Genomic DNA, 17,410 nt, shown 5'->3' with positions numbered 1-17,410 from the left:
ATAACAGAAGGAAAACTCTTACGCCTAAATGGCTACTGTGTAAATGTGTACCATATGCAATGGTATAGAAGGGAATACTCTTACGCCGAAAAATGGCAACTGTGTAATGTGCTAATTATAGATATGATAAACATATGATATGTACACGATTAAAATTCGACTCTGTTACAGCTAAAATGCTAATGAGCCTAAAATAAACAAAAGGGATAAAAAAAGAAATTTCATCTGGGTTCCATCTTCTGAGTGTACTTTTTATTCCGGACGTGGGTTTGTGAAACACGAGTATTTGTTCTGATTTTTGTCTTTTTTTTTGTCAACAACTACAATGATAGGCATAAAAAAAAGCTCACCTTGGATGTTTAGAAACTTTTCTCAATTTCCATGACTATTTTATCAAAAACAACTACCTTAATTCTATAGAATTGTTTGTTAACCTCTTCCAAGTAATTAACAAGGTTTGTCATTTTTGTTAGATTTTGTTTACTGCTTTACGTAACTTCTTTAATGTGTGCAAATATGCGTTGACAAAAATAAAAGCCCACCCCCAAAACCTTTGAGTGCGGTATTGGTTTTAATCAACATTGAAGCGATATGAACAAAGTGTTGTATCCATTATATTAAACCAGCATTAGATAACGATTTTATCAATTTTGTTCGAATAAAAAACAATTTGTAAAATAGCAATTTCATGAGTTTTTATTGGAAAACAATGTTTTTCATTGCATTGGCAGCATATTTAGCTGGATTCAATTCATAAAACTCAAACCAAACATTTTATTTCTATGGCACGCAAAATAAAAATAGAAAACCTGAGTTCGAGAAATAACAAATCACACAATGAAGGCAAAAAAATTAAAAGCATCAATATTTAATGTGACCTCTTGAAGCTTCAATAACCTGTTGAAGACGTTTGGGCATACTATTGACCAGGTTTTGGAAGTGCTGAGGGTTGATTCCATTCCACACCTTCTGGAGAGCCGGGAAATAGATGTCCTTATTAGTGACACCATCTTTCATCACTTTGCGTAATGACTTTGATTGATACTTTCGGAGATTTTTTCACTTTTCCGATCATTCGTTGTGCCGTCCGGCTATCGGTCTTCCGGGTCCGTCAGCAAGCGAACCGTAAGCTTTGTGTTTGTGCACAATTTCACGGACTGCTCCCCGACTTGTTCCAAACTTCTCTGCAATCTTCCGCTGTGAAATCTGCTGCAAATGAAGTGTGTCACTAATTTTCGTCAGAAAAACTAAACTGAATTCAAAATGTTTAAATGTTCAAAAAGCTTCGGTTGAGGGAGAGATATGATATTACTCAGGTTTGTTTACGGGGACCGCTCAAAATACCGCGATAATTCAAAATTCGCCCAAAAAACAGGTGGGAATCGAATCGGGAATCGAATCACCAACCTCTTCTTCTTGGATGGCTCTAACGTTCCCAGTGGAACTTTTGCCTTCTCAACGTAGGTATTATTTGACTTGGTCATTTAATAGGTAGTATATAACTAGGTAGGTAAATGACTTGCGTCATTTTTATTAATAGTACTTAGTTGAGACTTCTATGCCGAATAATACGCCTTGAATGTGTTGCGGAGTGGCAAGCTCTAGAATACGCGTGACCACAGTGCAAGTCGGAATAAACGGAGTAAACAGAACGGGAGTCGAACCCGAACTCCCGGCATTATAATGTGGGACACAACCACTAGACCACGGGAGCACAGAACCACCAACCACCAACCTCTAATAAGCCCAAAAACACTCCTAAATTCGCACAAACTCTCTCCCCGAGCAAACAAAAATCAGTTTGCTTTTTTATTATTCCGGGAATCACTTCAGAATGCATCGAACTGTTGCATTGAATTGTATTGTAACAACTCTTTTGTGAAAAGTTTTTAGTGGCCCTGAAAAGAGCCAATGGATTCGCGAGAACAAACTGTCATATGTCTAAATTTGTTTCCTATACCACAATAGTTCAAAATACCATTATTTTGATTATTTGGTAGTGGTTCACACCCAACAGGGAGAAGAAAAATTTCCTTATTTTGTCAATTCTTCTTCTAGAAAGCTGGATTCTAGCTGGAGTCTTCAAAAAACATACGCTGCGCTGCATTTGAGTTTAATTTTCGTCAATGGGCGTTCATAACGAAAACACGTGATGTAAAACAGGTAAAAAACAGCGCGATGTAAAACAGGTATAGAAATACGTGTGCCAAATTCATAAACACGAGAACACCGAATGAACACAGCGCAGAATTCAGATACTAAACATCGCTTCTCACTTGTGTGATGTGCACCACACAGCAAATTCTAGCGCCTGTTTTGTTTTCGCTCATTCTAAGCGCGCTTCCATACCAACAGTATGCGCTTGTGTGAGGAAAAATTAACTCAACAGAGAAAACAAACCAGAATCAAGCGCGATGTAAAACAGGTATAGAAATACGGTGCAAAACTCGGTGCAAAAACGGTGCTGACAACAAAACATTTCATCTGTGTTTCGGAGCGTGAAAATCATGATGTAAAAAATAAATGGACTCAATCATTGTTGCAATCTCAGGGTTTATTGTCATGGAACCATATACCGATACCAGAGACTTGAAGTCGTTTTTGCTCTTATAGTTATAATTCTGATGAGTTTTTTCGGTACGGATCACTATATGAGAAACAAATCGTTTGGTGATATGTTCAACAACTTACCGGAGTCCATGAATAGTAAGGAGTTAATGTTTCGGGAGCCGTAACTGTTTTAAAAATGCAGTTGTGGTGAATTTTTTAAGGGACTCTGTGTAGTGAGATGCAAAAAAAATTATTGAAATATTAGGAAATGATGTCATAATTTTAACAATTATTCATTTTAGAGAACACTGAAAAATTGAATTGAAATGTTGAAAATTATTCTATTTATTTGAAATACAGGGTGTTAAATAAGTTCGAATACGACTTTTCATAGTATTATAGGTGCATTCGCACCATATGCATTATGTGTATTGGCATTGGTGTCAGCTTTAGCCTCATATATAGGATAACCGACGCGCAAGGTGTATCCAGGCGTGGGATTCTTCCACTGGTGTTTATCGAGAAAAACGTGAAAATCGTACTATAAGACAGAGGTTCTGGAGAAAGTTGTGGCCCCGGCACTTCGGGACCTCTACGGGAAGGATCATTACATCTTTCAACAGGACGGAGCACCGGCCCACACGACGACTATCATGCAAATGTGGTTTCGGGAGAATTTGACTGATTTCCTCGAGAAGACTTTGTGCCCTCCCAGTTCCCCGGACCCTAATCTCCTGGACTTTTATGTATGGTCGTACATGCTGGTCAAGCAGAGCGAATATAAATTAAGCACTATGAACCAATTAAAGAAGCTCATTTCCAAGATCTGGGACGAGATGCCGATGGACCAAATGCGTACCGCGTGCGATTATTTTGAGCAACGTCACAAAGGGGGGTGGGGTTTGTGCTCTCAGCTAATATATGGAAAAGGTTCTCAATAAACATTGCCTCCATAAAAATTGAGGCCGGAAAGAATATCTTGTATTCTCATTTTTTTTAACAAATGTTTAAAATATATTATATTACTTATTGAACACCCTGTATCTGCACACAACAGTAATCAAAGTTTCGAAGTTTCCCTCAAGGGGCTACTCTCAAGCAGAGGCACGGATTTCGGGCGGTTTTTGGAGCACCGAATAAATAAAACAAATAATATTTTTACTATCCATTATATCACTATTTGTTTATCTATATTTTAACAATAGAACAAAAATTGAACGGAGAAAATATTCATAATTGGAACAGCTACAAGCTGATGAAGTGCGGGAGTTAAAAAATCATGCCATGGCGTACACGATTCCAGGGTATCTGAAACAAAAAAAACGAACAGATTCTGAATCAGTAAAGATGTCGCTATCGCATGAACTTTGGCAAGAAACATCTTTTTCGACAAAATGGCGACCATTTGAAGAAAAAAAAAACCGTTTGAACGTTTTTTCCTTACGTTTCCGATTTTTTTAAATAGTAAAATTAAAAAATTATTATTTTTGTTGGTTCATTCGATAGAGAGATGCATACAGATTGTATTCGTATAAATTCGACATAAATCGGTTCTGTAGAATTTGAGATATCGTTTTTTACAAAAATTTATAATTTAAAAACTATGATACCAACAAAATTCTTGTCAAAGGATGTGTTTAAATTTTCACAAAAAATTACCAAAAAAATTTTGGAAAAAAGTTTCACTGACAAAAAAGTTATTTTGAAAAATAAAATTCATTTTTCTCAATAGCGTATTTTTAAAAAATTCCCAAGAATACATGTATGGATAGCCCTTACAATTTCCAACAAGTCGTCCATACATTGGAAGATGGGCACTTTCACAGGGAAAAAGTTTTTCGAACAATAACTTTTCCATGTTTTCTTTGAAAAAAATACAACTTATCCTAATTTTGTTTAAAGTCAAGATAGCGATATAGTGTATTCGACAAAGTTTTAGATCTTGTTAAAATACAAACTTTTGTCGAAGACATCAACTATCTATCTTTTATAGTTTCTGGAATATATGTTAGAATAGAGAAAAGTTAGCAGAGCATTTAAAATGCGATAATTTATGCAAAAAAATGTTACTAATTGAACAATAATAATATTTTTTCAAAGAAAAACATGAAAAAGTTGTTGTTCAAAAAACTTTTTCCATGTAAATGTGCCCATCGTCCGATGTATGGAAAACTTTTTGGAAATTTTAAGGGCTATTTATATTTATTTCTTTCAGAATTTTGAAAGCATGTTTTCGAGAAAAAGGAATTTTAATTTTCAAAAAATGTTTTTTCCTAAATTTTTTTTGATAATTTTAAATGAAAACCAATATGATTTCCTACATTCCATTCTTTGACAACAATTTTTTAGGTCTGATATTTTTTTTTGTAGGTTTTTTTCTTAATTTGGGGTCTTTCAACTTTTTTTTCGAAAAATGTTGATTTAAAAACTGTAACATCTACAAAAAGATGGTCAGAGAATGTAATGAAGGAAATTACTTAGGTTTTCACTTAACTTTATCGAAGAATTTTTTGGAAAAAAAAATTCATTGAAAAAAACAAATTCTGAAAATTAAAATTAATTTTTCTCGAAAACATATGCTTTCAAAATTCTGAAAAAATAGAATTTCCAACAAGTTTTCCATAAATCAGACGATGGGCACATTTACATGGAAAAAAAATTTCGAACAACAACCTTCTAATTTTTTTTCTTTGGAAAAATACTATTAATGTTTAATTCGTAAAATTTTTATGTATAAATTATCGCAATTTACACGCTCTGCTAACTTTTCTCTATTTGGAAACATGTCAAGAACGTGTCAAACGTGAGAATTTACACACAAAAATGTTACGAACAAAACTTTTTTTTTTCAGAAGTCTTCATACAAAAATGACTTATATTTCAAAAACTATAACAGATAGAAAGTTGACGTCTTCGACAAAAGTTCAGATTTTTATAAGATTTAAAACTTTGTCGAATACACTATATCGCTATATTGACTTTCAACAAAATTAGGATTAGTTGTATTTTTTTTCAAAGAAAATATAAAAAAAGTTGTTGTTAAAAAAACTTTCTCCTTGTAAAAGTGCCCATCTTCCGATGTATGGACGACTTGTTTGAAATTGTAAGGGCTATTCATATATATGTTTTTGGGAATTTCGGAAAAATACGTTTTTGAGAAAAATGAATTTTAATTTTTATAATAACTTTCTTTTCATCGAATTTTTTTTCCCAAAAAATTTTTGGTATTTTTCCGTAAAAATTGAAACTATTTCCTACATTTCGTCCTTCGACATGAATTTTGTAGGTGTCATAGTTTTTAAGTTATAAATTTTTGTAAAGATTTAAGAAAAAAAATTTGGCTTTTTCCAAAATATTGTCTAATTATTTTTCGAATATTTCAAGTATTTAAAGTTGCTTAAATGGCCCATGTCTTTACACCCACAACGTTTCACTGCTATCTGAGATGGTCGAGTCGAGCTGGCATGAAATTCGTCATTACTAAAATGACTATAACTCGATAAATAATGAGATCTTTGGAAAGTCCTTTCTAGGGCAGATTGTTGAATACCAAAACTTCAGTAATATGAAGACTTTTTTTAAATTCCTAGACTAGAATACTGCCTTGCTAAAAAAAAATCTTCATATGCGACAAAGACAATTATGGACGAATGACCCTTGGGGTGAAGTCCCTTTAAAACAAGACCAAGTCACAATCAATGTAACTTTAAAAGAGTCCATTTTCATGGGGAAAACTAATTCCAGCAATCTCTCTCTTTTTTTCAGGCACATCAAGCGATACTGTCAGCGTGCAGTCCGTACTTCGAGCAGATCTTCGTCGAGAACAAACACCCGCATCCAATCATTTACCTGCGTGACGTCGAAGTCAGTGAGATGCGCGCCCTGCTGGACTTTATGTACCAGGGTGAGGTGAACGTTGGCCAGCACAACCTGCAGAATTTTCTCAAAACGGCAGAGAGCTTGAAAGTGAGTACTTTATGAATAAGCAAAGTTCCTTCTGATGTAATCCACTGATGCGTTCTTCATTTTTCAGGTACGAGGCCTCACAGAAAGCAGTGCCGATCGATACTCGTCCGATTCCGATCGAAACCGACCGGAGCGACCGCGGGGTGATTCCCGCGATGGCCCTGACTCGATACCTCCTGCAAGTGTCAACAACAATACCATCAGCAGTAACAACAACAATACTCTACACCATCCCTCGCTTCGGGACAAAGAGATGCGCGAGCGGGAGGAACTCCGGGACCGGGAGAGGCGAGAGGCCCAGCGCGAACACCAGCGGGAACGGGAACGGGAACAGCAAGTCCGGGAGCAGCAACGCAGTGCCAGTGTCGATCTGCTAACGCCTATGGGTGAAGATCGTCTCTATTCACCGTCAGACGATCGAGAAATGACAGTAGACAGTAAGAAAAAAAGAAAAATTTCCAACATCTGTGATAATTCCTTGCCCTCGACACCGAGCCTAATTAACGATCGGCAAGGCGGATACGAATCGCAGGTAGGTACCACATTACACTCGGAGAAAGCTTAAAGACCAGAAGCGGAGCTTAAGAAATGAATGCAAAAATATCCCCACACCATTTGGTAGTTGAACAAAAAAAAAACAAGTGAAGCGACAGCACTCGCGGCAACAATATTAAAATTCCATTTAAGCTCTTCTTGTTCTTCTTGTTCTATTTCCGCATTAGCCTCAAAACACTTGGTTCCCTCTTCTTTCGGAAGAGCTTTTCAAAAACGCAAATTATGAATGACAAAACGATTGCTGCTGTATGGGGAGACAAACCGAAATCCTTCAACATCCAAGTTTAGAGCACTTCCATCTACACTACTCGAATCAGTATGGCTCTGGACCCTTCCGAGCTTGACGACGAGTGTGGCAATATTTACATAAACATGAATAACTTTCGTCGCCAGAGCGCATCAGATTCCGTGCAAAAAGGGAATTGCACTCCCCCGCACCGACAGATTTTTTTCTCCCGAGAGTGAGCATCACAGGCTGCCAAAAAATTGCACCCATGCACAGCAAGAGGGGTGTGTGGGGAAACGACCAAGTTGAAATAATGCTAAATGCATTCCATCCGCCAGAGCCACCAGAACTTGCATAAACTTGAGAGAAGTTTTATGAATAACGAACACTCGATTATACCAAAAGCTGTAGACAGACCATTCGCGACAACAAATAGAATGCTTGTAGAGGAATTTCGATTAATTATGCCTCTCAACCCTTTATAAGTCGGTGGCAACTATATTGCCACTCAGGAAAAAAAACATTTTTTTTTTCGCTGCACTCGGAATATTATTTCAATATTTTGCTTAACCAAAGACTTCTGAATATCTGGTACGTGGTATCTGGGAATACTCCAATTTTTGTAGGCTACTAAAAACGTACGATATTAAGTTAGTAATCATTTTTATGTAATAAAACTGCGATTTTAGAGCGCCCCCTTCGTCTATGATGATCAATTATTCAATAAATTATTATCGCCTCGCAAATCGGTGTATAATTGAATTTGCTATTGAATTAGTTGGAAAAAAATGTGTAAGCCCACAAAATGTTTGAAAAAACACAATAAAATCAATTTTTATCTCTTCTCAATATTTTTGTCCACTACATCTACAAACACCAAGATAAAAATTTGTTCGTGAAACATTACAAAACTTGAGAGTTTAAGTTTTCTCATTTATTCATTCACAGATATCAACAGGTTAAATTAGAACACTAATGATACAAAAGTTATCCTAATTTATGTTATCTTACCGGTTACGGAGAAGGCTGCTTTTCATTGAATATTTTGCTACATTAAAGTCCATAAGATCGAGACGTTCATTAACTCTCTTGTACTCGCGTGCAAAATTGTAATTTTATACTCACAGACTGCGCGCGTCTCTGTAATATTACTATTGTGTATTTTTAGGCGCTATTGGTATTTATTTAAAGAACAGGATATAATAGAATGAGAGACTTCCAGAAAATATTTTTTCTTTAACTCCATTCAGTTTTAATAGTCATTTTATTCAGCCAGTTCTCAAAACAAAAAGAGACAACCATCTGGTAGCACTGATGAGAATCGTTATGAATACTTTCACTGAGTGAAGGGCGCGAACGTTTCGCGCAGCAGTTAAAAACCAATTGAAGCAGTTTTTCAAACCAACTCTCTAAATTAACATGTACAGTTGGCTGGCTATCTAGAGCGACACTGAAACTCTGAACGTTCTGAATATCCAAGTAGGTTTCCAGTATCTTTTAGCAAAATTACACTTTCAATGCTCCCAAAAACACTCAGAAAAGGATAATCCTGAATCGGGTGTGGGTTAGGGTGGCGATAGCAACCGTTGTGAAACAAAGTTCCACCTTAAATTTTCCTCCGAAAAACGCAACTCCCATATCTTATGCGGCTTGAATTGCGCTGCACTTTGACGTCTGTTTTAACCCTGAAACAATGCTTGAATTCACGAAAATCAACTGATCAATCCGAAAAAGTCACCAATAAGTCATTCACGATTAATCAGTCAAGCGACAAGATGGTAGCGACAGCGAAGCTTTCTCGCGGGAATAATACACGAGATTTGTGTCCTTGTTACCAATACACGTAGTACACTCAGTATGCATCATGAACATTTGCTTCTCGTGCTAGACACATTGCGATCAGAGGTGATTACATATTTATTTCGCCACCACCGTAGTCCATTTGATAACGCATAAGATCAACAATTCGAAACATAACGCTCTGAAAAATAACGCGGTCGTTCTATTTAATGCCTTTCTTCAACCATGCTTCTGCCCGTCAGTGCAAGCTCTGCACCATGTTTACTTCGCTCATATTCTGACAATGCACACTGAGGCAAAAAAAAATATGCCCGTCCGTTCTAAAAAAAAAAACAGAGGTTGGCCAGGGCGAGCACACTGTTTATGGTGCTTCCAACATCCGACGACATGCATCAAACGCTAACCACTCTTGACTTCGATGGACTTTCTAACATATTTATAGATTTTTGTGATTTCAAAAGTTTGTTTCCGTTTTTGTGCTATAAAAAAACTTTTTGAGTCAAAAAGTAACAAACATCACTCATACACCTTTTGTTTTTCGAAAGTAATTTTTATATCACTTCGTTCAGTCACCAAATAGGTATTTTCGCTCTAATCCTTGCATCCCAAACGTAACGCGCTCGTTTCCAAAATTTTAATCTTTTTATTTATTTATTTTGGCTTAACGTCTGGTCTGGTCTGATTCTCAATTTTTCTTGTGTATCGTTCATTGCTTGGTGTTTTAGTGGTGCGGCTTGCAAGGCCTGCGACCAACCCCACTATCTCGCAGGAGGACCATCGTGATACTGCTACTTTACGTCCCGAGTCCGTCCCAGGACTGAGCAAAGACGCTTTTAGCGGCGTCAATTCGCTTAGAGGAGCTGTTTCCGGGTTTTTGTAGCTTTTCTTGGGGACTGGCAATGCCCAATGCTCATCCCACCACACCCTAGACAGTTCCCCTGTACCAGTGCAAGCCAGAAAAAGGATCTATGACGATAGAATTTCTGACACGAACGGGAATCGAACCCGAAGCCCCCATCTTGGCAAGCGCAACGCTTACCACTAGGCCATGGGGACCAATTTTAAACTTACACTCCAGTACAGACGCAGCAATGATGTGGTGCAAAAATACAGAAGCACTCTCCACCAGACGTCATGAAAATCGACGCGGTGCATCCACTGAACAAAAAAAATTGCGTGCGATGCCTATCTTCACAGCAGTTTTTCTCGATACCTTCCTATGTATTGAGAAAAACAGCTGTGGCTGACATCAGCAACAAGAAATACTGCTGTTTGCTAGCTAGAGCAAGACTGTGACTTGAATAATGATGATGATCATGGTTTGAATCATTAAGGCTTTAAAATATCTCAGTTCATTTGAAATAGGGCTTGAAGAAGGCCATTTCTTATACATACGAAATAGTTTTAAACAAGAGTAACACCAGAAGAGCCAACCATAGGATCCTGCCGGCGAAGCAGATAAACTTGTTGAAAGTCGTGCCCCGCATAACACCTTTCAGCGCCACGTTGAAGGGCAGATAGGAGAGTCCATCGTCTTGTCGAAGTCTCCTGTAAGTTTCAAATGACTCCGACAGCTCACCTGAGATCCGCACACTGCACCGCGCACCGTTCATCGTTGCCTGAATCAGTCTTGTCAGCTTTCGGGGAAGCCTTGTTCGTCCATGATTCTCTATAGCTGCCGTCGTTCGATTGTGTCATATGCGCTCTTCCAGGCGGCGGTTTTTTTTCCCGCAAGAGGTATGTTTGCTGCCTTCGCTTCAGTCTGTATGGTGCCACGTTTTGTCGAGTCGCTCGTTGCAGCAGGGCTGCGCGTGCTGCATTTTTCTCGTTCAGGGGCGCTCGGCACTCGTCATCAAACCATTCGTTCCGTTGTCCTCGCTGTTCATACCCGATGACGGTCTCTGCTGTGCTGCTAATTGCTGCTTTTTAGATGTTCCAGCATTCATCGAGGGGAACGGCATCAAGTTCGTCTACCCCCGGTAACGCAGCTTCAAGACGCTGCGAGTATGTTGCAGCAACGTTTGGCTCCTGTAGTCGTCGTAGGTGGTTCCGTGGTGAGCGCTGGTGTCTTATGTTATTGACGACTGACAGTTTAGAACGCAGCTTGACCATCGCCAGGTAGTGGTCTTAATTGTTGTTGGCGCCACGATAGGTTCTGACGTCGATGATATCCGAGAAGTGCCGATCGTCGATCAAAACGTGGTCAATTTGTGTTTCTGTTTGGTGTGGTGATCTCCAGGTGTAACGGTATTGGAGGCTGTGTTGGAAGCTGGAAGAAGGTGATACGTATGGCCATTTTCTTGGAGGCAGCGAGGTCGATAAGTCTTAGGCCGTTACCGTTGGTTCTGTGATGGGCGCTGAACTTACCAATTACCGGTCTGAACTCCTTTTCTTGGCCGTCCTGAGCGTTCAAATAACCAATGACGATTTTCATGTCGTGTTTTGGGCAGCGATCGTATTCACGCTCTAGCTGCGCGTAGAATTCTTCTTTATCGTCATCGGTGCTAGCTAGATGGGGGCTGTGGACGTTGATAATGCTGATATTGAAGAAGTTGCCTCGCATCCTCAATCTGCACTTCTTTCATTCATTCTTCGGCGTTCATTTTATAAACAAAAAAAATTGTATTTTACTTGCAATGAAAAAAAAACTGGGTGGGTTATATCTATGATATAACCGCAAGGTTGACATGGGACTACCGCTGGCTTAGTAATAATAAGTAATCGAGTTCAATTGAATTCAACATATTAGCTGTGTAAGTAAAGAATTGGAACAAACGTCATATAATGTAAGGCACCTTGGTTTTGATGGCTGTGTTCGGGAAACCGTAAATCGGACCAATCGAAACGAAACGCAGTTAGAGCGTTTAGATAGCACTACAGTTATTCAATTGCATATTTCAAGAAAAATAACATTTTATTAATTGTGATAGATGCGTAGAAATATTTGCTCTCAATTGATGCAAACATTTTTCCAATCTATTAAGAGATGTTCGAGTTATAAGCATTCGAAATCTTTAATTTTTTTCCTGCATTTTTTGTGTTTAGATTTTCATTTTACCCCCCATATATTCCGATTAGACTTAGTCTCACGTCAAAATCGGCAATTAGTTTTCGGGCAACCCAATATATTGCCATTCTCGCTGCAGTAGAAATAAAGGGTGTGTCACATCAAATTGCATCACGGAAAAAACGCTGTAGAAATTCGCCCAGTAGACCGATCCTTTTGAAAATTTTAGACAGTAAAATAAAAACTATTAAACAACTTTTGGCATTTTCTTTTTATTCATACTTCGAGCCCAAGCCCGTATGCTCGCACCTTCCTCTTTACCCCGTCCATAAGGTTCTGTACAACGTCAGGTTGTAGTTTTTTTTGAACAGAAATCCATTTTCTCTTGAAGTCCGCCTCCGATTTGACAACTTTTGGGTTCTTCCGGAGGGCCTGCTTCATAATCGCCCAATATTTCTCTATTGGGCGAAGCTCCGGCGCGTTGGGCGGGTTCATTTCCTTTGGCACGAAGGTGACCCCGTTGGCTTCGTACCACTCCAACACGTCCTTTGAATAGTGGCACGAAGCGAGATCCGGCCAGAAGATGGTCGGGCTCTCGTGCTGCTTCAATAGTGGTAGTAAGCGCTTCTGTAGGCACTCCTTAAGGTAAACCTGCCCGTGTTTACCGTGCCGGTCATCACGAAGGGGGCGCTCCGCTTTCCGCAAGAACAGATCGCTTGCCACACCATGTACTTTTTGGCAAACTTGGATAATTTCTGCTTGCGAATCTCCTCCGGAACGCTGCATTTGTCCTCTGCGGAGAAGAACAACAGGCCCGGCAGCTGACGAAAGTCTGCTTTGACGTAGGTTTCGTCGTCCATTACCAGGCAATGCGGCTTCGTCAGCATTTCGGTGTACAGCTTCCGGGCTCGCGTCTTCCGCACCATGTTTTGCCTTTTGTTGCGGTTAGGAGCCTTCTGAACCTTGTATGTACGCAGGCCCTCCCGCTGCTTGGTCCGCTGGACGAATGAACTTGACAAATTCAGCTTATTGGCGACATCCCGGACCGAACTTCTCGGATCACGTCTAAACTGCTTAACTACGCACTTGTGATCTTTTTCACTGACGGAGCATCCATTTTTGCCGTTCTTCACCTTCCGGTCGATGGTTAGGTTCTCGAAGTATCGTTTTAGTACTCTGCTGACCGTGGATTGGACGATTCCCAGCATCTTACCGATGTCCCGATGTGACAACTCCGGATTCTCGAAATGAGTGCACAGGATTAATTCACGACGCTCTTTTTCGTTCGACGACATTTTTCCAAATTTACGAAAAATTGACAGTGAAGCATGACCAACGTGATCTATACACTCTTATCTGATTATAAGCGGAAGCAGAAGATATAATTCCTAAAAATTAAATTTCTACAGCGTTTTTTCCGTGATGCAATTTGATGTGACACACCCTTTATTAGGTCGTATGACAAAAAAAAGTGTTTACTTATTATGCCCGTTTCCAAGTAAAGTAAACTTTTCTAGTATTTACTTTAATCCGTATGAATAAAAGTTCACTTCACTAATTTCATTTTAACGCATGTTCGAATTCAACATAGTTTTTACTTTGTCAAACATCTGTCAACTTATTGTTTAGGTTTGGTTTCAAAGCGTTTTTTTTTTAACAAAGCGTGTATTCGCGATGACAAAGGAATAGTGTCGACGTCTGGTGGCGACTTTCAATTAGGGACCATATTTTGGGTCCCAATCGCGTTAGTGTAATACCTGTCAGATTAGAAGACACGAAGCCAGGTTTCAAATTGTAAAAATGTTCATTCAAATTTTAACATTTGAAACCTGGCTTCGTGTCTTCTTAAAACTTAAAACACATATTTACGACTTTTATTTAACCCTTTGTCTATTCATTTCCAACATTGTTACTGAAACTTTTCATTATAATATAAAGTTGTCTTCAAAAATAATTTTCGTACAAGATTTTTTCACCAACTGCAACCAAGCGTGTTTTTCATTTTAACAGAAAACGGAAAGTTTGGTACGGAAAGGTTATTTTTCATTCATAATTTAAATTTTAAAAACGTGTTCATTCCGCCTGAAAATCAATCAATTTTTTGACGCTCCCCTAAACTAGTAAACGAAACTCGATGTAATCAATGCGGATTGTTTAACTTGCTTAACTTTAAGCGCAAGAAAGTAGCATTAAACATAAATCGGATATAGAGACGAATGAACTGAAAAGTTTAAACCCTCTTAAAAGCCAAAAAGAAGAAGAAGATAAATCGGATGTGACATCAAAACGAATGAATGTGTTTTCAGATCCAAAGTATGCTAATGAGCACACTTGATAATTACGAAGTTAATACATGATAAGTGCTGTTTTATTCATACGAAATCAGCTAAACATCCATTTTCGAAAAGTAAATACTTAGTTGTTACTTTTATTCATACCAAACGTAGTAAAAACTTAATCTCACTGCTCGACTGCTCGATTGAAGTAAAGCTGAATTTTGTTTTTATTCATATGGACTATTGTTTTAATATTTTGCACAATCAAAGACGCTATAAAGTGAGCTTTGGAGGCATCGGAAAACACATTGGCACCAGTGTTTTTGGGGTTAACGGGCAGTGGCAACTATTTTGCCACCTTTTTTTTTTCAACTTATTCAATAGTTTATTTTTATCAGAGGTAAATTTGTGTGCTTCCTCATGTAATGATTACATTTAACTAAAGTTTGAGTCGATTCCTTACCTGATTTTCACGGCATTATGGAGGGGTTAAGCTCTGGTTCTAGATCTCATTAATAAATTGATGGTTTTAAATCTGCATCGCCGTATCTCATCTGATTTCATCTATTTTTTATATTTTACAGGCGTCATCACACAGTAGTTTCAAGCTAAGTCCAAAGCCAGAAGATGAGTTCAAAGGCAGCTCACCGGCTCCGGTGCACTCGCTCGCCGGCCATCCGATCATTCAGTCTAGTATAAAGCAGGAGTTGCCGGAACTACCTGGTCGCCATCACTCGCTACCTCCAGAGCTGCTACAGGTAAGCTACTTCAAGCGTAACCACAAATGAGTAGTTATCTCACTCGCAATAGTTTGCTAACATTGCTTTCCTGTGATCGGGTTCTAATGGTTAACACATATTCTGTAAATTTACTAACATATGTTTGGTTGTTTGTTTGTTTGTTTCTGTACTTTTGTGTAGTATCATGGTTTATGGTTTCATTTCGTGTTATTTCCTCACATTTACCATTGTCTTTCGTTGTTTTGTTTTGTAAATAAGTTTTTCATCAATTGGAACTTTGTCTAGGTTTTTTCTTTGAGCCGGTTCTTTTGGTTCCATACAAACGTAAAAGAAAATAGATATATTTTTTGTATATTTTCGATAAAATAAAAAAAAAGTTGTTGGCCAATGTCGCTTCCAAGCACCAAACAAAAAATCTGTCAACTGTCATCGGCAAATAGAAGTAGAGTGCAAAAATCGAATGCAAGTGGTGTATCGTGCTAAATAATGAAAAAAAAACAAAAACAAAATAAACAAGCATTTTTCTTGTCATTTCATTCGAAGGATGAAGGAATTGATGCGGATCGGTCAAAATTATCAATGTATGAAGTTGATGAAATTTCTGTGCACAATAAGAATCGACTGTCAAAAAGAAAAAATCTAAACAATGTGTTCATCGTCCCTTTGCGAGCGTAAACAAATTTTAAAAAAACAAGCATTGTCCCCTTCAAGTTGTTGGTAGTTGTAAACGCTTTGATCACTCTTAAATGAAATTACTAGTGAGACACAGATGTTGGCAATGTTACAATGAATCCTTCCCTTCCTATGTTTGACAGAAAAATGTTTGGGGGAGTGAGCAGCCGAAGGGCAAAACTACCACTACCACTATTTTATCACAGTCATCGCCGTCGACATCCGGCAAAACGACGACCGCTACTACAGTTACGACTGCCGTAAAGGAAGAATCTTCCTCATCTACTCACGATCACCATCATCAGCAACAACAACAGCAGCAGCAACAGCAACACCACACTCTCCTATCCTCGATTGCTGAATTGCATCAACTGAAGCAGCAACAAACCACTGTCCAAAACCAGCTGCAACTAGCCCAAAGTACAATTTCAATCATTTCGAATGCGTCTGGAGCTACGCCAAGCTTTACAGATTGGAACCGTTATCTGCTTCATCAGCAGCAGCAGCAGCAGCAACCAAACCGTGGATCAACAAGTGCCAACAAAACTGTCGAAGAATCGATGCTCGAAGATATGCAGATGCACCCTCCCACTGTTGGCCATGGCAAATCTCCAGCAGCATCTCCACGCATTGCACCTCCTCGGGGCCGAAATTCCGGATCCGGAACGTCGGCGACGATTTCCTCCCGAAAGGGTGGCCGCTTCCGCCCCAATTGGTTGGATCAGTTCGACTGGCTGAAGTACGACGAGGAGAAGAACTACATGTACTGCGCCTTTTGTCGCAAATGGAGCAACGACATACCGGACATCCGGACGTCCTTCGTCGAGGGTAATTCGAACTTCCGGCTGGAGATCGTGAATCACCACGACAAGTGCAAGGCCCACAAACTGTGTCGGGAGCGGGAGCAGCGCGAGCTGGAGCTGACGCGTATGGACACCGCTTCCGAGCAGGATGGGGGCGGAGGGGTCACCACCTGAGCGGGGCGAAGTTCCCTGTGGCGGCAGTTGTTAGAGTGTTGTGATAGACGTAATTCAAACTCGTTCCCGTGGAAGCCATCGCGCCAGCAATCAACTGGCAAATCATTGACTATAGATATTAAATGAAGTGTTAGGGTTTTTTTTTCTATTTGCGAAATTTTCAAGTACCAGTACACTGTAAATCCAGAGAGTTTATGTATAAACGATACGAACGTTGTTTTCACTAGGAAAGCAGCAGGGATATGAATATATAAAGATGAAATTAGGATTAGTCAGAGCGAACTCAGAGAGGATATATTTTTGTGTCAAATGAATTGTAAATCGTAATACGAAAGATGTATAATAAATCATGAATGAAGTTGGAATTTACATATATCGTCCTGAAAATTCACTCGTTATTGATTGATTGTTTTAATATGCTTTTTTAGTTTTCAGATGTAATAATAATCCCCTCAATCGCTCTGCAATTATTTGGCAAACTTCACAGATCATCCATATCCGTTTTGACTATTCGTTTTTTATCTGGTTCCGTAAAAAATCATCTTTAAAATTCGTCTTCTTTTCGTCATCTTTTTTAAGCTTGTGGATGAATTCCGCACTTTGGGAAAATTATTGTATAAATAGTAAAAATAGTAAATCTA

General features: G+C 38.8%; 1 protein-coding gene across 13 annotated transcripts in view; it reads left to right on the top strand.

The window, feature by feature from the left end:
- Window positions 1–17,410, top strand: part of LOC129761847 (sex determination protein fruitless) — a 717,406-nt gene that overhangs the window by 581,249 nt on the left and 118,747 nt on the right. For 12 of the 13 annotated variants that reach the window (XM_055759649.1, XM_055759651.1, XM_055759652.1 and 9 more), the window contains 3 exons: window positions 6,316–6,516; window positions 6,584–7,048; window positions 14,965–15,138. In XM_055759649.1, the coding sequence (XP_055615624.1) occupies window positions 6,316–6,516; window positions 6,584–7,048; window positions 14,965–15,138 (840 nt within the window). Of the gene's footprint in view, window positions 1–6,315; window positions 6,517–6,583; window positions 7,049–14,964; window positions 15,139–15,935; window positions 17,106–17,410 lie in introns of those variants that run through there. The other variant, XM_055759640.1, reaches the window with a different exon arrangement.

This window comes from Toxorhynchites rutilus, chromosome 1 (genome assembly GCF_029784135.1).
Source record: "Toxorhynchites rutilus septentrionalis strain SRP chromosome 1, ASM2978413v1, whole genome shotgun sequence".
NCBI classification, from domain to species: Eukaryota; Metazoa; Arthropoda; class Insecta; order Diptera; family Culicidae; genus Toxorhynchites; species Toxorhynchites rutilus.
This window is presented reverse-complemented; position numbering and strand designations above follow the sequence as displayed.